This window comes from Corvus moneduloides, chromosome 2 (assembly GCF_009650955.1).
Source record: "Corvus moneduloides isolate bCorMon1 chromosome 2, bCorMon1.pri, whole genome shotgun sequence".
NCBI classification, from domain to species: domain Eukaryota; kingdom Metazoa; phylum Chordata; class Aves; order Passeriformes; family Corvidae; genus Corvus; species Corvus moneduloides.
Genome location: NC_045477.1, coordinates 87,742,974 through 87,764,908, shown reverse-complemented (window position 1 = coordinate 87,764,908; position 21,935 = coordinate 87,742,974). Strand labels below are relative to the sequence as shown.

Sequence of the window (21,935 nt, the reverse complement as noted above, 5' to 3'; positions counted from 1 at the left end):
AAAGGAAAGTAGAAGTTACAAGACTGGCTCCAGTAAGTTCTGTTACTTATTTTAACAAAAACATTATTTCCTCCTATTTTTCCTCTCACTGAAAATCAGACATGAAAAGCAAAGCAAACCATAGAGATGTTCAATCTTTCAATGTGAATTGGCCTGGTACTGGTATAGCTAGCACATAAATTGCACGAAGAAGGAATACACAGTATGTTTGTTCTACTGTTGAGAAAATACAGTTCAGTTAGTCCGGACTACCACATGAAGCCTTTCCCTTTCTTTGGGATATAATGTGGAAACAAGATGTGGCATCTGAGGGACTCTTGCCTTTGAAGAACATTACAAGTTTTGAATAAATAAGAACAAAGCTGTGAAAGTTACTGTGCACCCTTCTTCTCATTGTGGGGAACTGAATAGGCCTTTTCCTGTCTGGCTGTTAATTGGCTAATTTTAGAAGTCTGCTCTGAGAGATGGGATGCATATTTGTGTGACTATACGGGGGAGGGGAGGGGAGGGGAGGGCAAGGGAGGGGACAGCAGGGGACGGGAGGGGAGAAAAAGTGATGACAAAGTGGTGGAAAATGGCAGATGGAAAGGGGTGATTAGGGAAGCCTCCAATATCCTCAAACAATGAGTGTGGTTAATACGGTATGTGTCTTCTTCTACCATGTTTGATAGAATCAGCATCAGTACTTGGGGGAAGACCTTTCCTGTTCCTTTAATTGTGTGCTTCATCACTCTGTAGGCATTCTTGTGGAGTTTCTAAGGAGTGGAAGGCTTTTTTTCCTTTTTTTAAGGTGGGGGGAGAGTTTTGTTTTGAATGCCAATAATGTTTTATTTTCTTCTTTGGGGATTTTTTAAAAATAAATATTTGAGATATGTGGGTGTTTTATTTGTTTTATTTCTAATATATTATATGCAATGTAAGCATGGTTGTATACATGCACAGAAAAACACTTTCCATCTATAAAATATAATACAAGATATAGCTTGTACTAAAAACTTACATGATTATAACATTTCAGGAAAGCTGCTTAAACAGAAAAATTCAACATGATTTTCTCCTCTTTTTTTCACAGTAAAATTTCAGGAAAATGTACTAAAACATTTTGAATTCAGACAGACAAGTATTTACCCAACAGAAAGTGGTTTAATTAAATTATCTAGCTAGCTTTGCAGGCAACCATATGATGTCGATTGAAGAGGAAGCAACTAAACAAAATATTCCGAGCCTTACTTCCCTCTTTATTCATAGAATCATTACTGTAGCAGCTTCTTGTCTGTTGTAATTCACTGTAACTTCTTTGGTTCTTATGCAATAATGGCAATTTATATCATATAAGAAGAGCTGAGCTGAGATGGTTTCTGCTCATCAAATTTTACAGGGCTTGAATTAGGTTAAAATTCAATGGATCCTTACTTTCAGTGCTACTGAAATTTTGCATTGTTAGCTTTCAGAAAAGTTTTCAGAAGTGTGCAGTATACAAAGTGTCCCCCCCCCCCCCGCCAAACTTGCACACACCTCTTTTAGATAGGACAAGGCAAAATTGTTTTCAGGATTATGGGAAATTCTTTGCTGGCATGTTAATCTTGTTAGTGAACAGTCAAATCTGAGGCAACGTCAAAAAAAAACATGTGTGTGGCTGAACTGTCCTTCCAATTAAGTTTCTCAGTTGTTGTCCAGGAAATTTCTGTATTTTTCTTTTTAAAACAAACTGGAACACCTAGACAAAGATTTTGGCACATAATGACCCATATTATTATTTACTATTCTTGAAAAGATCTGGAATTGAAGTTTTTATAGAACTAAATTAAGATATTTTAGTTGTCACTGTAACTTTCTGATCATGCAATTTCCAATCTGCGCAATAAATCAGGGTGTTTGCATAATGAGAACATGTGATTGGCAAAGGTTAGCCAACTGATAAAGTCATTTAATGACTGACTGATAGGTAGGTAGATAACTGGAGCTAATTCAACATATAATCACACTGTATCTGCTTAACCAGGTCATACATAGTTTTAACACTTAATTTTTTTTTACAAAATTTGCTTTCAAACAGCATGTAGCATAAGTGATATGGAGAAACTCAGAATAGTCAAGATTTTTTTTTGTGAAGTCTGATTGCTTAGTATATTGCATTTTAAATTTGAAATTAAATGTACTTTAAAAGATGGCATGTTTAGAAAACTTTAAAACATTGTTCTAAACTTATTTTTTAAAACTTGTTAAAAAAAAACCCCAAACCCCCATTTTCTAAAGAAAAACAAGAGATTAGTATATGCAATATGAATAAGAAGTCCTAATTTGGGTCTACAGCTTCTGATTGCACCAAACCCCAGTTTGAAATACATGCAACTCAGTTAAACACAAATACTGTTCAAAATGACCCTCAGCTTTCTAAAATAAAGGCTGTAATATTGCTGACTATTTAAAGGCTGTAAGATACAGAGAACACGATCTTCAGAGGAAACACGTGAAGCCCTGCTGTTCTGGAGGAAGCTGCCTACACAGCAGTATCTGCAGGCTAAAATGTGATTCAATACTGTACATCCTCACTCTTCTGTTCTTAGACATGCGGCTTATTCCTTCTCTATAAAAACCTTTAAGGCGTGCCATGAAATGCAAAGTTACACAACAAAAATCTCTTTACACAAGACAGCAAAATCTCCTCATTTTCTCTCTTCATTTGGGAAGAACAACAGTGCAGTTTGCTCTGCTCTACACACCCCGTAAGTGGAAGGACTAAGTCTCAGCTCTGCTGACAGATATTATGGAGGAGCTCTGTCCTCACCTGTCCACAGCGGGAAAATGGGGCTTAGGGATAAACCCCAATCAGAAGAACAAATCCTAACTCTATAAATTGTCAAGAGTTTGTTTCAAACAGTGAGTCTGCCCAAGAGATCCTAACTTGGGAAAGTACAGATCTAAAACCAGATAACACAGCCCAGTGTCTTTATTGATGTGAATCTTATCATGACGACCTTTTCTATTCAGTCAGTCCCCCAAACTCATCAGGATCTTTTATGGAATTTCCTAGCGCCTTCTGCATTATGCAGCTTTTATAACATCACATAAGTGTCATCATTGCTTAAAATATGGAAGCCAGCAAAGGAAGTCATAGTGTTGGATGTTGGTTTCAGGCAGGCAATCTCAGCTGCTTTGACGTCATTATTTTCAGCTGCTCCTGAAAAAGTGAAGGTTTTTTCCAGAGGCTCCTGTTTGTCACTGTTCTTCCCATCTTCTTGCTGGCTTTCTGCCTCAGTGATGGACTCTGGCTCTTCATATTCTAGCTTGGTTTGCAACACCACCTGGTTATTTTTGTCTAACCATTCCTAGAAAAATTAAAATGTTAAGGTTGGCGGAGATGAGTTATCTATCAAAAGAAACCTGGTTGTACAGACACTAATTTTCCTTTCATGTTGGCATCTTTCCAGGATAAGCCACAATGGAGAAGATGAAAAGGAAGCAATGTAGAGAAGCAGGACATAAGATAGCAGGAAAGAAGACAGACAGAATGACAGGAAGGCAGACAGGATTCCAGAACTGCATACAAACTCCTACTTATTTTTGAGACCACATTAAATACATCTTTGTATTTAAGGAGGCACCTTAGAAAACCTTGGATGTGTAAAGTATCTGGTGTACCCTCTTTGATAGACTCATGCTTTCTTTGACCCAAACCCTGACTTAATCTAAATTAAGAGTAAGTTTAGATGAAGATTTAGGCTACAGAGCATATCTGTATTAATGCTGCAGTACTAATTTGAATTTGTATCTTTCTTCTTCACTTTGAGTTTAAAGCTGTCTTTCATAGAAAAAGTTTTCAGCTTGTCACTGAAAAATTATTACTGCTTTTTGATATTTCATTTGGTTTGAAAATGTAAATATTTAACCTGTTTCCCCTTTAGAGAAAACTTACTAGCAATTAAGGTAAACACTAATACAGCTAATACGGAAAACTACACCACATATGTGATGTCAGGGACTCACAAGAAGCATTAAGAAAACAAAACCAAAAACTGCAATCTATTCATTTGAAAGCCATTCCATATCTAAAGGGTTAGTGAACCTGCACCTCCATGGCTAAGAGAGGATGTTTCCTACTGTGACTGACACCTCCAAAGTGTCTCAGCGCTTCACAAATATAAAGGACAAGATCAGGTTGAAGCAAGTTCCCTAACCTATCATGCGCAGGAAAGGATTCGAGCATCATGATGTCATTTCAGTGGGTATTGTGCCTCTGGACACCCTTAAATTCTTCTGCAGCAGTTTCTCTGTCTCTAGAGCAAGTGCCTTTTCACAGTACCAAAGCAACGCTGCACTGATTGTATGAGCTCTGGTATTTGCTCTGTGGACCCTCTTGGTGATGCTGGGGAAGGGCTTTGAGGCTTTTATCTTGGGTCAGAAGGTGCTTGTCTATCTATGCAGAGCAAGAATCAGTAGCTACTTTCAAATTATTCACAACACTGTGGAGTTCACAGCCCTGCTAAGAAGGTGATGTTTACCTGTAAGTTTCCATTATGATCATTGAAGAGATCAGCAAATAGGTATTTTGGATCTGGTATAGCAGGCAGGATTGACATCTGAACCCTGCAAAAAGAAAAAAAGAAAAAATTGGCGTTTTGTTATAGCACAGCTATTCATGCAAAAATCTACTTCAGCACAGTTCTGTACCCACATTTTACATGACAGTACTCTGTTCTTAGTTTCTTTTAAATGTGTTCTAAAGTCAAAAAGCAGTTATAACAGTCTGAGAAGGCCATCAGGCTAAGAGTATTTTTTTGATGAATTTTCAACCCAACCCTAGTCTAGCAAAATCCAGACTTTACACAAACTTCCAGCTAGTCAGCATGTGCTATTCTGCTTGATGCAGTAGTCAGAGCTTGCATTTTCTGGTCACCTTCCCCTAGACAGGGAAGATGGTGCAGCAACCAGCTGTATTGGCTGACTTAGCAAATACAAACATAAATGTGAAACATGGAAATGCAAGAAAAAAATCAACTTATGAACTAAATGCGTGATTAGAGTGAAAAATACTTTCATCTCTGAAAATATGTAACTTTTGGTGCTTTTTTCCCACCAAAAAAGCAAAAAATCTGGGGACTTTGCTGGTTTACTTGTTGTTTGGTAGTTGTTTGGGGGTTTTTAAATTGTAAATTCTAAACAAGAACAGCATTATTCAACTGCCAATCTAAATATTGATATAGTCTTAATAAAGTTGAATAAGCTCAAGCTGACTTTTCCTACTGCAAATAGACATTGAGATTTATGGAGGTTACACAAAAGAATGTCTTTTCAGGGGGAGTAGCTATAATAATTGGCTTCTCAGGATTTAACTAGATTTCTAAAAAAGAGAAGAAATTAAGTGGAAGAGACAGAATTTCATCCTGAAACATTTTCTTTTACCAGAATTGTTTCAGTTGTGCAAATTGAAGGCCTTGGTGTTTGGAAGGCCAGGATGTATTATTGCTCAAATAGCAATTAAGCTACTGACTTCTACATCTTCACAATGATTTCACTTATTTGATAAGAATTTTGATCACTAAGAGGCTTCATCCTGAATGATAGCTCTATTTTCATGACATGGCTATTTAGTAGTAACCAATAAATCTATGTTTACCTCTTCCATTTACACAGAAGAATCAGGAGTATAAGCATCATTAAAAGGACTGCCAGCAAACAACTTAAAACAATTACTGTGTTTGACTGAGAAGTTGTATCATCATCACATGAATCTAAGAATAATCACAAAAAGAGTATGTCAAAACAATTGTTTTTGCTTTAACTGTAAATGCTCCTAATCATGCTAAAATATTGAATTTTTTAAAAAAAAAGAAAAAAAACCAGAAAAGTTTTTAAGGACAAATAAGACAAGTTTAATTGTTCAATTGAGACTGAAAAGAAAATCTCTACTTCCTCAAACCTTGCAGCAAAATAAAATTGTGCTTTTATTTATCTAAATTAACCTAGTATAGGACAATGGAGGGGGCTTATGGGCAGTGTAAGTACATTAAATGAAGTATTTTTACTCATCATCATCATTGCCTTGACAGTGATAAAGTAACTTTGTGCTAAGATCTGTATTACATATGCCTACTTACAATCACTAAAGCTGCAAATGCAAGTTTACAAGTAGCCCAAATGTCTTTTCTCCCAACAGAAACCAAATAAACAAGCCCAGCAAACAAAGAGCCAGCAAACCACAAGAGCTGATACCCAGAAAGTAACTAGTGGCCAGCTAACACTTAACACACAGGTATATAAAACTAATGAATTTGTGCATTTTTCTGCATTCTCAGCGGTTTTCCTGCAGCTTTTGTAATGCAACTTCAAAACTCTGCCTCCTGCTAGTGACCTTCTGGTCTCCTCAAAAATGCCAAAACCCTGGATGATTATTCATACAGGACCAACTGTCCAGCCTGTTCCACCTCCCTGCTCTGTTTAGCTGCCAGGAAACCACAAGTAAAATTGAGACTCCCCACCCTAAGTGACATCTTCAGAGTATATGAAATTCCTCAAAGCTTCATGGCTTTATCTGATTATAGCTTTGGAGTTAATAACTCATTAAAGTCCTGAAGAAAACTGCTTGCCCCAGTGAAGGGGCTGTGCCAATGTCAATTCTGATCTAGGGGCACACAGAATGTCTTAACCACTGAGTCTCCTCTGTGCTGTCCTTCCTTGCAGGTACCTGCTGATAGCCTCTTGTCAAATGGTTCAGGTAAGGCTGGTAAGTTGTCTGCTCTCAGAGGTGTAGAGGAAGACATTGCCCTTATTTAAGGGCATTTGCCAGCCACACCTGAGGACCTGCTTGCAGGCTCCCAATTTGCGTAGTGGAAGAGTTTTCTCTGTAGATCAGCACTGTGGCTGTGAGGGCACAGGCTACCTATGCTCCAGGTTTTCATCCCACCTTTGTGTACATAGATTGTCTTCAAGTGAGCTAATACCCCATTGCATTTTAGAGAACTTAGATCTTGTTACACTGGACAACTGAGGGCTTCATAATTCTGGCAAAGCCTAGTGGGTAGCATTTTGTGCTGAGGTAAAATAAATGTGTTGGTATTGTGTACAGTCTTTTTTTTTTACTACAGCAAATGTGGGTTTTGGTTTTGATAAGCAGTAGAAATACTGTTTACATTGACAATCTAATTAAAGTCAGTCACACTCAGTTAAATGCAACTGTCTGGTAGGAAAGCGGTGCTGATAATGGCTTTGTTTCCCTTCAAGCTCTTTTTTTTGTTTCCATTCTCCTTGTTTCAATCATTCCAGCACCCTTGAGCATCAGACTTCTGTGACCTGTGGTCCTGTAGTTCAACGGGATGTACTTGCAAAACAAACTGCCTTCAAGAATTGGACATCAGGGATTTTCTTAGAGTTCATATTTGATATCCAAATATCATATGTGGGCATCCCCTTTCAACACCCATACCCACAGAGCCCTCTCATCACTGTCACTGGAGGATCCTCAACGCTATAGTAACACAGATAATGAGAACACTCTTAACTTTGCTGATTATGACATAAATTGATAGCTTTAGGGGCCATCAGCAACAAACTGGACAGGGTTAAACATGCACAATTAAACATTCACATTAACTTCCTTTGATAAGACAAGATGGAGCCCAATAGTGCAACATTCATTTGCTGCATGTCTCCAGCTTCTTTTGCAGTCACTCCTCCTTCTTTTGCACTTAGACAATATTTATACATATATATATATATTAGCTGTTACCTAATAGCATGCCATTCATCCAAAATGTTTCTGCTTCCCAGTCACTGGTGTAGTTAACTACGTTGCAGTATGGTACGAGCCTCCCCAGTCTGACCCGGAAAGAATAGCACTTCTTTGGATCAAAGCCTTGCTCAGCAACACTGCAGCACTTAGAAGTTCTGGACTGAGAAAGAAGGTGTATCATTAATTCTGGTTTTCAAGACAGTGCTTCAAAATGCTGCACTCAGTCATGATCACAACAAGGACAAGGGATAGGTCAATGCCAAATCTCAGAACTGAATGTTAACTTCTCTGAGTTCTGAAGAATTCTGTTTCTTGATTGACTTTTGACTATTCGTATCCATTCCTCATTGTATGGTATATTGAAGGTCATAGCCATCATTGCATAGTGCACTATGTTACAATTGCATATTTACAATATACAAAGACACTCCAATCCACAAAATATTTACATATTATATTTGAGAATGGAAAAGTTTAAGTTAGTTAAATAACATTTGGAAATACTTTACAGCTAATTTTAGAAGAAATAAAAATCCTGTGTAATTTCTTCTTTTTTCATACTATCTAATTAGTTTTTCTTCTTTTTCTCTCTTCTTTTCCCTAATCTGCTTTCTGCTTCTTTCTTTCCAAACTCATCTATCCTGAATGTATGACTTTTCCCTTAGATTGCCCTCAGCTCTTTGCATGGCAACTGTCTATAACTTGTAAAGTACATTATTTCTGGCATGGAGAAATCCAGGGTCCTAAAAATCTGGGTGTTTTCTGCTACCAGTCATATTTGAAAATATAGGATGGGACAATATTTGGAAACAACAGTATTTTATATTCTGGATATACTACTTCCAACTCCTTCTAGTGCTGATTAAAAATGTGACATAGAGCTCACTTGCCACTCTTTGTCAAACTTGCTCTTGTATTGAAGCTCGAGTCTCAAGCACCTTGCAGCTCTCTCTGGTTTGTTACAGCTTACAGTAACAGTGTCCTCTTTCCAGAAGAAGGTCACATTTTCTGGTCGATTTGGCTTTACTAAGAAGAAGAGAAAAAATTTTGCTATAGCTTCTTAAAAAGCACTTTACAGTTGAAATTTTTTTTGTTCCTTCCTTGACTCAATATTTCACTGAGCAGTAAGTGAAGAAGGTGGACTTTCTTCTTGGAGGTTTTGCTTTTGCAGCTGACCTCCCTATTAAACATCAAAATGGAGCTTGACACCATGACACTGGTCACCATTTGAGGTGCCACATTCAAAGGCAGTAACTGTCTCTCTGTCTCATGTCAGCAACCTATTGTAACTACTTAAGGAAGGGCTTCAGTCTCCTCATGCTCCCTGAGATCCAGACAAAGAAAAAAGCTTCCTCATTGGAAATCTAGTGACAAATTGAGTACCACAAAACCTCCAAGACAGACTTGTGCAGCTGCTGGAGGCTATGCAGGCTATGGTGGGGCATCTACAAAAGCACTGGGTTCCTGCCTACACACAACTGTATCTGCCTCTCACCATTTTCAGAGGGTCTGAAGACAACTCCATGGTTTGACCCATGCAGCTGGTAAGTCTTCAGCAGTGGGAAATAAAGGGGTGAAAAGAGTGTTACTTGCTTTGTCAATCCTTTAGTTGTCTTTATGTATTGTGAAAATTCTGCCTTCCTGATTTAAAGACTTCAGTCTGATCCTTGATATTTGTCCTTTGTTACCTAGCCCTTCTGAAATTAATTTTATTATTAGTGGGTGTTTAATAGTAAAAATTTGAGGCTCAGGCTGCAGTTTTCCATAATTTAACAGATTGGTAAAATTGTGAGATATAAAAGTATTCTCAAAGTTTGATGCCTTGGCAGGTGTGTGTTTAATCACTTTTGCTAAAACATTATTAATAAATTTGGAATATATCTTTTTTTTCAGATAATTCTCCATTCTATATCTTCTGTGTGATTTCTATTAGAAAAAAAAATCCCTCCACATTGAACGATGTAGCTATGTGAAATTCCAGAAGTTTTTCATAAACTAATCTCACACCAATGAGAAATATGTATTTGGGGACAGGAAGGATTTAATAAAAACAGGAACATCATCTCTATGCTAGTAGTAGGATGTCCCTTTTACTTTGCTGGACTGTACCAGAGCCACTCAGCTAATTTCTATTGGCATCCAGTGATGGGTTTGTGACAGCATCTTTGACAAGATGCAGTTTTCTGCCTCGCATGGCATGAAAGATGGCAAAAGAATGAAGGTGGACAGTATGAGAAAGATCACACAGCCAACACTAAGACAAAAAAATATCATTTGTTTTCTTGATGAGCAGGCCTGCACAGGACAAAGCACACCCATACATATATTTTTAGCATTTTCATTCAGATTTTGAAACTGTATTTTGGGACAAATCTGACTGTCCTGTGTTATCTCATTTAGCTGCAGCTGCACACAAGCCTATGTAACTACTGGTGACAGCAAGGAACAAAAATCAACATGAAATAACTATATTTTTGTTTTGACATGCACACTAATAACATTTTATAGGCCATATAACTGATTTCTTCTCAAACTTAGAGAACTGAAGAATGAGTGAGGATACTAAAACTGCCAAAATAGTAATGATTTTTCATACTTACTGTAAAAATCAGATTTTAATTTTTTAGAAAACAGCTCTTCACTTCCTTTGCTGTTCCTGATAGAGATGGCAAGGGTGGGTCCTTCTGTCTTAAAAAGACATCCAGAATTATAATCTTGATCCAATAAATAGGTGGTACATGACTTCCAAACTTTGTGCTTGCCTTCATCAAATCTGTAAATGAAATAATATTGGTAAACGGAAAACTTAGCAATTAACACAAGTTAATTAACTTTTCTTACTGCTCTTTCTTTTTATTTTCAGATGCTCTACCAAGGAAAGCGTGAGCATGGTATTTCTTGAAGTGACAAATTTCACAGTGGTGTGAGGGAATTCATCACCCAAACTTCACTGAATTTCCAGCCCTGGGTTTTGATGCAGTCTGAAATAATCAAGTTTTGCTCATGCTGTTGTTTTCTAATAAGAGAATGACTTGCTCAAACAGATGCTCTCATGATCCTGTTTCCAGGACTGTAGTGTGAAAAGTTCTTTCACATAAACAACCCAGAAACAAAGATAAGCACTATGACTGTCTTTAACCAAAATATTACACTTCTGTTAATCATTAATGATGTCAGTTAATAAGGAAAATATATACACATATGTGGAAAAAACACTTTCAATATTGTTATTAACATTAGCACTTAGAACAATGATGGAAGAGGGACAAATCTTTCTTATAATTTCTGTTGTGACTGATTACTCACCAGGTTTATTGATTTGTACACTTCTGTAGGTTGTGAATATAAACAGGTTTCATGCTGGATATTAACAAATGTTAAAAACATTTCTAGTTCACAGAAGACTGGAATGTACTTGGATATTTCATTCTCCCAAAGTAAATCCTTTAACAATAGAGGACTAGGCACTGACAATACTCACGTGTAAAAAAATGACACATTCTCATTGGGAAAAAGCTCTCTTGCTGCCCATGTGATCTGCATCTTCTCGTTATTGAAGTTGATTATTGTGGTGTTGATGGCATGTTTCCAACCTGCTCAGAACATTTACAGAGAATATGATTTCAGGAGTGAGAATGAAAAACGTTCCTTGACGTTAGTAGGCAATCAGTATTTCAAAGATACGTATGCAATAGGTTCAGATGATCATAAAATAAGAAGACATAAGAACATCCAAAATACAGGGGAAGAGATTAACATAACCTAGAGAGGTTTATATTAGCATTTCAAAATAGTGAAATGAAGGCATGCACAGTGACACGAGAGAGAGAGTCTTGGCCACATCGTCCTGGGACCAAAAGGTGAAAACTGGGCATGTTCATAAGGCCTATACCTTGAGCACAACTTTCCCCGTAATAAGTGCTGAGGAAAACTATTTGGGAGCTAATGCTACAGGGAATGTCTGTGTAAACTGTCAAATGTTTATGGCAAGAAACAAGGAGCTAACACCAGAAGTACCGACCAGTCGAGACCCACAGGAACACAGAGCAGATCAGCACAAGTGGGTGCATATTTGATATATGTTGCTCTGGCCCATTCCACCTGAAATACAAGCACAATCATTTAATGTCCTCTGACTGTAGGCAGATATTATTTCCTCTCTGCTCATCTCCTTGCTAGTGGTCTTGTAGGGACACAGGATTCCACAATCAGACGCTGAAGATAAACCTGACATTGAAGAAATGGAGAAATTAAGAAGGCAAAAGGATTAGAAATCCATTCTATATCAAGAATTATTTATTTTGCATTCTATAAGATGTGAAATTGTGCTTACTTGAGTGAATAAAGAAAATGTATCCCCAAGAGACCACTAGAAGGTAAAATTTGCAAACTGCTGTCTCCAGCTGTGAAGTGTCTACCACTAAAAATCTTTGCTGGAATATTCCTGTCTAGAAGGAGAATAGAGGATTTTAGCTTTGATTGCCGTGTACATTTTATGCTCCTTTGGATTTTGGATGAGTTTAAAATTTTAAAATATTTCTTATGAGCTTTTCATTACATCCAGTCATCCTGATTATTTCACGGGTATCAGGAATAACTATTCTCACAGTTGCTATCTTTTGCTCTGTAATTAGCACAAAGAATGCGAGAGAGACATGGGTTCAAGTAAGCATTTTGCCTATTTTCATGCCTATATCTCTGTGTCTAAGTTCCTTATGACTACTCTAATTACAGTAAGTCAGAACATTTTAATAGAGATGTATTTGTGTTGTAACACATAGTTTTGTCAAAACCATTCAAGACAGTTATGACAAAAATCCAGGACATACTGGGTAGATGTACCTTCAGGTTTCTGCTTTGTGGCTCATGGAGCTGTGGCAAAAAGATTCTGCTCTTATTCAAGAAAAGGACTTGAAACTAACTCCTCCATCTCTTACCTAATGCCTGCAAGCTTGTTCTGTATTGTTTTCTCAAACAGAAAAATCTTGTTTACATGCTGAGGCAAAACCAGAAGTTGAAAACCTTAAAAGGTGTAACAAAATGGAGTTTATCCAGCCAGTTCTACCTCTGTTGCAACAAATTATCTACGTAGCTCATTTTTCCTAAGACTTTAAGCTCTTCGTAATTCCCTTCTGCAGGTCTAAGAGATGATCTTGTCTTTTACTAAAGCCACTAAGAAATATGATGGCAAAGTGCCTAACAGTGCACTTGGTCTGCGATTGCACTAACACATTTTAATTTTTTGGGTTACTTTAGCATGGTTCTGCTGTGCAGTATATAGTGTAACTGAAATCCTTTACTTCTTGGACTTAGATTTTCTAGAAAAGTAGTTAAATGTATATTTAATGTGTATTAAGTGTATAATTACATGTTCTCCATCCTTAAATAAAATTGACATCATAAAAAAAAAAAAAAAAGTTAGTGAATGGAGAATATTGTAATGTCCTGAGATAATTTTTATGACTATAGAATGAATCCTTTCAATTCTCAAAATATATACTTTTTACTTTTGTATAATTAGTCTGATTGCCTGTATCTTCACTTTGAGAAAGATCTGTTAATAATCATCTTTCAATTATAAAAATAAGAACAGGAATAGGACTTGCTTTCTTAATTAGATATTTTCAAGGGTAATTAATTTCAAAATTAATTTCTGATGCTGTTTCTATGTGTACAATAGTTGGGCACAATGACAGAAAACAAAATGCTGTTTGTAGGGCATGTTTTTGAACCTTCCACTAGACCAGGCTGCTCAGAGCTCCATCCAACCTGGCCTTGAACAATTCCAGGGATGGGGCACCCACAGCTTCTCTGTGCAACTTGCTTCAGTGGCTCACAACCCTCACAGTAAAGAATGTTTTCCTAATATCTAATCTGAATCTAGTCTCTTTCATTTTAAAGCCATTGCCCCTTGTCCTGTCACTACATGCCCCTTTCAGAAAGTCTCTTCCCATCCCAATCGATCTGAGGTGTTCAGTCAATTTGGTCACAAGGGCTGTACAGGTACAGAAAAACGGAAGGAAGAGGGAAAAAGGCGTTTATAATCTAAATACAGAACACCGTAACAGAAGCAAGGAGAGGAAAAGCTTGGTTTAGATATCTCAAAGAGGAAAAAACTGCAATGCTATGATTTTTATCCCTCCAAGTTCAGAGTGCTAAAACAATATTGGAATGCTTATTCTTTCTGAATTAATTTTATCTTACTGAGCAGCATAAATAACTTTTTAAAATTTTTTGAGAGTTATATTTATGGGGAAATTGTTAAAATTAAGAGGCATAGCACAGGTTCATTAATTGTGAGAGAGAGCACACAGAAATTGCTTATCTAAAATTTTTTTGCTCATCTGACAATAACTATGGTGACAATAATTAAACTGAATTTGCTTAAATATGTGATGTATGCTTGGAAATCTCCTTGAACCTGTAACTATATATCCTACAATCTGCCAGCAGAGAAATAAAGATTTTGGTAAAGTTGCAAGCCACCCTTCCATCTCTGTGCAGGCAAACTCTTGAAATCCTTTTTCAGGGTGCCACATTTTCCCTCAATACCAATGTGAAAAGGACACCAGCATTAAAGATCTGAATCCCATAACATTCTTTCAATAGGAAGTTTGATCTCTTCAAACTCTCAATGAGTTAGTTGAGATATGACTGGCTTTAGAGATGGATAATAGTAAGGAAACAAGAGGAATCACATGGAATTTCCACAGAATACAAAGTGGACATTAAGTGAAAACTAAGGGTCTGTTCTGACTAGCCTGTTGGAAGGTAACAAAAGACACCAATTAATTCTGAACCTTAAACAACACTCATTATTCTCTATTTTTTCAAATGTATTATAACTCTCTTATTATTAGAGGCTGAAATTCAGAGGTGAAGACTAAATCTTGGGTTTGGTGATGAACATTTTTTGTATAGCAAAGAATATCAGATGGGCTCCAACCCTGCAGTGATTTATTCACGGGCCTAACTGCACACACTCTGAGTAGTTGACTTCAGCAGGATTGGTCAGATTGTATCAACTTCACAACATAAATAAATCTTTCTAAGATCAGAACCTTTTTCTGCAAAACATCCCTACATATTGTGAATTGAAATGCTGGGATTTTAACATAAAAATGCAAACTCCAACAGCTGAAGTTATTTATGTACTAAAATGGAAGACAATACATTATTAAATTCTTTAACAATAAATAAAAAGTTAATTGACATGGAATAAAAATTGTAATAAAACCATCTGGTGATATGTACATAATCTTTCTTGTGCTCTAATTTTAAAGAATTTTATAATAAATCAGTCTCTACATAATTAAGTAGGTATGTAGGACAGAATCTTGCCAATCTTTTATCATTAAAGACTTTGTTTTCAGAGCTCTAGTCAGAGAAATTTTCTTTTGTGTTTCCTAATTTCATGAGTTTTGAAGCCTTTTTGAATGTAGTGTGAGTTGTATTTTTTGTAAATGTAGAGTAAGTATTCGCATGTATCTTTTCAAATTATAACATGTATATGTTGCATAATTTAAATTTCAGCATGAAGAGATGCACAACCTAAGTGAGTTTCTTTAAAGCTTAGATTAAATTGACATAAAATCCTCTGAGAATATGTATTTTATCTGAAATGTATTTTTTCTTTTTGATGATGTTTTCCTTGCCATTAACTGAAAAGGTGTTTGGTTTTAAGCAACTGTACAGCTATACTTCTGCAGGCAGAATCATTTGTATCTTCTGTTAGAGGAAAGAGAAAAAGAATAGAGGAGACCATTTGTCTCCCTATTTATGATGGAATTTTTTTTTAATTCAGACCTGACATCATGGATCCTCCTCAGCTGATATGTCAGCTCTCCCACAGTAATTGCAATTTTTTAAAGCCTCCTTCTAATTATGATCTGGGAGGCATACAATACACCAGAGCAACACATTTATAATTGTTCTTTCTATTATAATAATGGACAGATGAGAAGGTCAAAAATATTATGAATAATGTCATGGGTTAGCTAGCCTAGTCTTGGAAGTGATGTTCTCGCAAAGGAGTGCTTACAGCTTTCCCCATGACCTGACAGAACCTATCAGCTGGCCAGTTTGAATATGGACAATTCTTTAAGCCACTTAAAGTTGTGACCACCTCTGTGATCCACACTTAAGAATGGACAAACTCTCCCCCAAGCTCTCTCTCGTTTCCGGTGCTGGGACAGGTGGCTGTGGGGCCCGAGCGGGGGCCAGTGGGCCCGGCCAGGCCCTGCTTGGGCCAGGCCGGGCCAGGCCACGGCCATCCTGGAGCCGATGGGCCCTGTTCCACCTGCGGAACCCCCCACAGCCCTGCTCTGTGCCGCCGGAGCGGCCCGGCTCCCCTCCCCCCCTCCCCCCACTGTGATAAGCCACATTCCAGCTGCAAGGCCGAGGTGAGATTAACCCTTTTAGTGCTGCGAAGAGCTGAAAACCTGAGGGAAGAGAAAGAGGAGATGCTTAAAGCTGAAATTCTGTTTTGAAGCTATGATATATCAGAGTATCCCATTGTAATTTCATGAAGATATAGGAGGTGGAATGTTCAACTCGTAAGCAAAAGCACCTGCGCTGAGATAGGCAGATGCTGACGCAGCTGTAATTTCATGAGAAGTTTGGACAGGGAGAGATGGAAGCGATGAGGACTTTTGCTCCAAATGAGAAAGGAGAAACCTCAGTTCCTAGAGATACTCCCAGAGATAGTCCTAAAGATGAAGATGATGAAGACCCTTTGCTCCCAGGGAAGGAGAAGGGCCTCTGTTCTTAGAGATGAAATGCTCCCAGAGATGGGTGAAGAGAACTTTTGTTTCTGAACGGCTCAACCTTAAAATTGTACCCCAAAAACTTCAGGAGTGGACCCTCGAAAGCAGTTGCAGGAAAAGCTGCAAGTCGTGGGAAGGGACTCACATGCGAGCAGAGAGACTCCTCTTCCTAAATGGACTGAACAAAGTCATTTGGAAGTGGGCGGCTGTCTCGTTGTGATAATGTTTTCATAGCATGAGCAAGAAGAGACTTCTCTTTCTAAATGGACTGAACAAGGTTATTATGGAAGTGGTAAACAGACTGAACATCTTAAGGGTTTTCTTTTTACATTGTCAGTGGGAGAAGGGTGGAAGGTGGGGGGAGGAGGAGAGTTCTAAAGGTGTGGTATAATTTTTTTTCCTTCTTTTAGGTCTGTTAATAAACTTCTTTATATTCTTTCAAGTTTGGTGCCTGCTTTGCGTTTCTCCTAATTCTTATCTCACAGAAGATAAATAGTAATGAGTATTTTGGGCCAAACCACTACACTAAATTGGTGTTTCTGCCCGGTTCAAACCGAACCCGCTACAATAGGCAGTCCCTGGGCTAAAAATGGTGGCACAACTTTCTGTCTGAGGATGATCTGCTAGTCTAGCTGGGTATGCAGCATGCTGCAGTGCTGCAGGACACATATCAGTGCCCTGGAACAAGACCTTCAGAGAGAATTATCCAAGTCTATACCTTCCATTAAACCAGACAGGGACTGGTAAGGTTCCACACAAGACTTTAACTTCACAGGCCCTGCTGGGAACCTAATTCTTCTCAGGACAGAGAAGCATGGAAAATGCCACTATGGTGTGTGGAGAAAATACTTCTATGGGGGAAAAAAAAATGAAATTTCCTTGAGCAAAAAATTATGCAGATACAACCATGATCAAGAATATGAGCAAGTATATTCCACCTCCTTTCTATTTTTCAAAGTTTATTACTGAGAAAAAATACTGCTGAAAGGGAACATATAAAAAGTCTAAATGTCATGGAAGAAATTAAAAAAAAGAAAGGGAGAGGCAAAATATGAATCTTCAAAGATAACAGAATGGAACATGCATGTAGTGGAACAGTTGCAACCTCATTGATGCATAACAAAGAAGATAAACCACTTTTGATTTCCTTACACTGACGAAATCTGATAACTAACCACATGTTGAGCTTCCATATATTGCAGTACACTGTACAGAAACTGCTGGAGAACAAGACCCAGATCTGAACCTATAGTCTTTAGTGACCCTTAATACTGTTGGTTGATGAAGGACAGTTTCATTAATAGGAACAAATGTGGGTGAAATTGCCATTTGTGCACAAGACTGCTGAATTGTATAGGGCAGAGAATGAACAGAAAACATCTTTTCAAGAAGAGGAAAAAGACAGCAAGTGAAAGTTTTTTATAGACATTTTGAGACAAGATATAATTTGCATAGCATAATTCTTAGAATCCACCAGTGCTTTGGGGTTTTTTTCAGATCACTGACCATTGCTAAGCATCACAACACTGCATAAAATATGCATCACAACACTAATTTTCAAATTTTATTCCACAAAGGCATGCCATCAGCACAGCATGGCTATAGGTGATTGCATACGAGGGCAGGGAAATCACCTTCCCTCACAGGACAGCCAGTGACTCACAGGGACAATAAACCCTGGAGAATCAGGTGATGCAGCATTGTCAAAAATGGTATTTACCATATGTATGGCAGAACAGAGAGCTGATTTATAGGTCGATAGGATGAGATCATAACTTTAAAGAATTTCTTTTTCCTTATAAAATTAATGACAGGGAACTTATGGGAAATTAAGTAGAGTGAGGATTAGATTTTTGGTGAAGGTGCTGGGCTTTATGTTTGATTTCTGGAATAATGCATTTATCTTTGACGAGATACAAGTAATGGCATTGCAGACAAACACCTAAAATAGAGATGTTCTTAGGCAGCCAAAAAACTGCTCTTTAATAATTTTGCTCCACAGTAGTATTTTTACCTTGATGCTTTCTCAGGAGCAACATATTGCTGATCTTTTCCCATAGTGTTCATTCTTTCAGAGTTTTAAGTGCAGAAATCTTACCTTTAATGTGTTTTACCCTTCTCTGTTCAGTGAAGGCTAGACTTTTTTGGGCTGCAATCTACTGTTACAAAACTTTCATAGAAATCTGTTATCTTTTTTCTTTAAGAGACCACTTTAATTTCTGCTAGATATTAATTTTTGTTTGGTTAATTCTTTTCAACAAGAAAAGCACTGAATATTGTAACACATGAAGTAAAATATACACAGAAATATTGCTAGCTGATAAATCAATTTCTTAATTAAATATCTGGGGATTTGAACTTACCAGAAGACTGAGAAGCCACAAGGTTGCCCAGTATGAAGATCATTAAATATGCCTGAAAGATGGGTCTCATGGTTGGAATGACACAACAGACTGTGAAGAGATGAGCAATCATAATATCTGGACTCACTGATCACTTTATATCAGATGCTGGAGGGAACGGGAGGAAATGACTAAAGGAAATAAAAAATGGCATATCTATAGCTACAAACAAATCAGAAGTTCAGGACCTTCTCCATACAATGTAAAAAACCCAAACCCTCAGAATATGAGTATCTCTTTTGCTAGCTTTATCTTCTCACAGCTGTATCAATCAGAGGAGACCATAGCCCTGATGAAAACCAGGACAAGGTAGCTGTGCAGAGGTGTGACCACACAGAATCACAGAATCAATTGCAGAGTCACAGAACAGGCAAGGTTGGAAGGGACCACAGTGAGTCATCTGCTCCAACCTCCCTGCTCAAGCAGGATCATCCCAGAGCACATCATACAGAGTTGTGTCCAGATGGTTCTTGAATATCTCCAGTGAGGGAGACTCCACACCCTCTCTGGACCATCTGTTCCAGTGTGTAGTCACACACACAGTAAAGTTCTTCCTCATATTCAGGTGGAATTTTCTGTGCATCAGTTTCTGCCCCTTGCCTCTTGTCCTATTGCTTGGCACCACCAAGAAGAGCCTGGCTCTTCTGGGCACCACCCCTTCGGATTCTGACAGACATTGATGAGGCCCCCTCTCAGCCATCTCTTCTCAAGGCTGAACAGGCCCAGCTCCCTCAGCCTGTCCTCATAAGACAGATGCTCCAGTCCTCTTTGTCACCCTCTGCTGGACCCTCTCCAGCAGCTTCACGTCTCTTGTGCTCACCAGCCCAGAACTGGACACTCCAGATGTGACCTCACCAGGGCAGAGTAGAGGGGCAGGATCGCCTCCCTCGACCTGCTGCTGCTCTTCCTAATGCATCCCAGGACAGCACTGGCCATCTTGGCCCCAATGCTGGCTCATGGACAGCTTGTGGTCCAAGGACCCCCTGATCCTTCTCCGTAGAGCTGCTCCCAGGCAGGTCAGCCCCCAGCCTGTGCTGGTGCCCAGGGTTATTCCTGCCCAGGTGCAGGACCCTGCATTTGCCTTTGTTGAATTTAAGACTGTTCTACCCCACCCATCTGTCCAACCTGTCGAGGTCCTTCTGAAGGGCTGCACAGCCCTCTGGGGTATCAGCCACTCCTCCTGGCTTTGTGTTGTCAGTGAGCTTGCTGAGAAGGCATATTCCCCTTCATCCAAGCCATTGATAATTAAGTTAAACAATATTTGGGCTAGTATTGAACCATGGGGGACACCACCAGTGACAGGCCTCCAACTAGACGCTGTGCCATTGATTATGACCCTCTGGGATCTGCCATTCAGACAGTTCTCAATTTGATCATTTTTCCTAGCTGGTCTTGAGCTTTTTCTGTGCTTGCATCAGAAAATGCACAGTAACCTCCTTCTCACACGTCTTCTTGGGCAGGTGATCAAGTCACTCATGGTGCATGTGAAGTGTCCTGGGTGCACACACCACACTGCCTGCCAGAGACCCCTAGACTACATTTTGCTTCAAATTTCTCAAGAGTAACAGCTTGTCTGCCATGCATGGTACTAGGGAATAGTACTATGGCTGGGAATACACCCAGAAGTGCTGCCATGATTTTTGTTTAGGCTTGTTTTCATTCCTCTTAGATCCCTCCCTAAAATGTTCACTGTCCTTTTTAACCCAACAACACTGTTTGTCCAATGAGACCTCTTTCGGCTTGGTCACATCATCAAAATCTGCATGTCCCAGGAAGACCCATTCAAATCTCAGTAATTCTTGGAAACCTCAGCACGACTGTCTGACATACATACAGCATTCTGTTAACTGTCTGGTCCCTGCTTTGATCAGGTTCCTTCAGGGAGTCATTAATTCCTGGAACTAAAGTAACAAGCAACACAAAAGTGAAATACTAAACTAGGTCTTAGGTGATAGTTAATGGAAAGCTAATATTACTCATGGTTTCCAGAGTCAGCATTGCAAAAGTCAGTATCGTAAACAAACAAAGGCAAAGGTCAAAAATCATCTGGTTCCCCAGGACGTGGCAACACCCACATGTCCCCATCTGGGTTAAAAACACATTTTTCTTCCAAAAAACGAGTCATGTCTTTCCTTAGAGAACATGTGAGTGTGACGGAGCCAATTTTGTCCCTTTCTGCTTTTCACACAGGTAAAACACAGTGGACTGCAGACCTCCTAAGGCAGTTCATTGTTTGGAGGGAAGGGATAGAGGAAGACAACAGACAAAGGAAAGATATCTAAAATACCTTCTGGATTATAATTATTTTGATTTTGAGACACTACATCTAAAACAAGGTCTAATTCTCAAGTGACAACACATTTTCACTCACCATTTCCTTCTACTGGGTGTGTTGGTACCACAAGTAATTATCCCTCTCACCAGTCTTGTCTTCTTTTTCATATACTGAGGTCAAACAAAAATTAGTCAAACAAAATTTCTCTTTTTACTACTTTGGAACCCAAACCTAGGGCTGAGGTGCTGGGGAATAAAAATGACAACATCTAGGTCAAACAAGCTGCTCATATTAAGCCAATGCACTGTTGAGCTATTTTTGCTACTGCTGAGAGAAATATCATATTTGGCACTAGAAGGATGTAGGGCTTTAGCACCTCCCATCTCCCCCCCCCGTGCAGGCAGCCACTGGCCCAACCACTGCCTCAGGTTCTGCTTACTGGAAGCCAGCTCTGATTACCTGATTTGATTTCATGATCCTAGTCCATGAACTGATGAAAAGCTGAGAGTGATACCATGGGATCTGTTCTCTCTGAGGATTTTTTCTGGCTGCCTGCAGGAGCGTGGTTGGTTAACTTGTCCATGTCCTCTGGGTCATTGCTCCCAAGAGTACAAGGGCAGAGCATTGTCACAATGTGGCTCCTTTTCAGGGCTCACGCACAGTGCAGTTTTGGATTGCTTGGCCTGAGGAAACAGTATCCATCCTGCAACTTCATGGAGGAATAGGGAAAGCAAATGGTGAGGGTGAGCTGAAAAGTAGCAGCC

General features: G+C 38.7%; 1 protein-coding gene across 9 annotated transcripts; it reads right to left on the bottom strand.

Moving 5' to 3' along the window:
• Window positions 1–876: 876 nt before the first annotated feature.
• CRLF2 (cytokine receptor like factor 2) lies at window positions 877–21,730 on the bottom strand. 9 transcript variants are annotated; one of them, XM_032100216.1, is made up of 11 exons: window positions 21,631–21,730; window positions 21,268–21,341; window positions 18,858–18,947; window positions 11,751–11,830; window positions 11,211–11,322; window positions 10,330–10,502; window positions 8,616–8,755; window positions 7,727–7,889; window positions 5,618–5,732; window positions 4,503–4,587; window positions 877–3,329 (listed from the first exon to the last, which is right to left on the bottom strand). In XM_032100216.1, the coding sequence occupies exons 1-11, from the start codon at window positions 21,643–21,645 to the stop codon at window positions 3,057–3,059; spliced, it is 1,320 nt and encodes a 439-aa protein (XP_031956107.1). In that variant the 5' UTR covers window positions 21,646–21,730; the 3' UTR covers window positions 877–3,056. The 9 variants fall into 9 exon arrangements, with proteins under 9 accessions (XP_031956107.1, XP_031956108.1, XP_031956114.1 ...); XM_032100217.1 differs by lacking the exon at window positions 11,751–11,830 and having other exon boundaries at window positions 18,858–19,027; window positions 21,631–21,642; XM_032100223.1 differs by lacking the exon at window positions 11,751–11,830 and having other exon boundaries at window positions 18,858–18,909; window positions 21,631–21,642.
• Window positions 21,731–21,935: the final 205 nt, after the last annotated feature.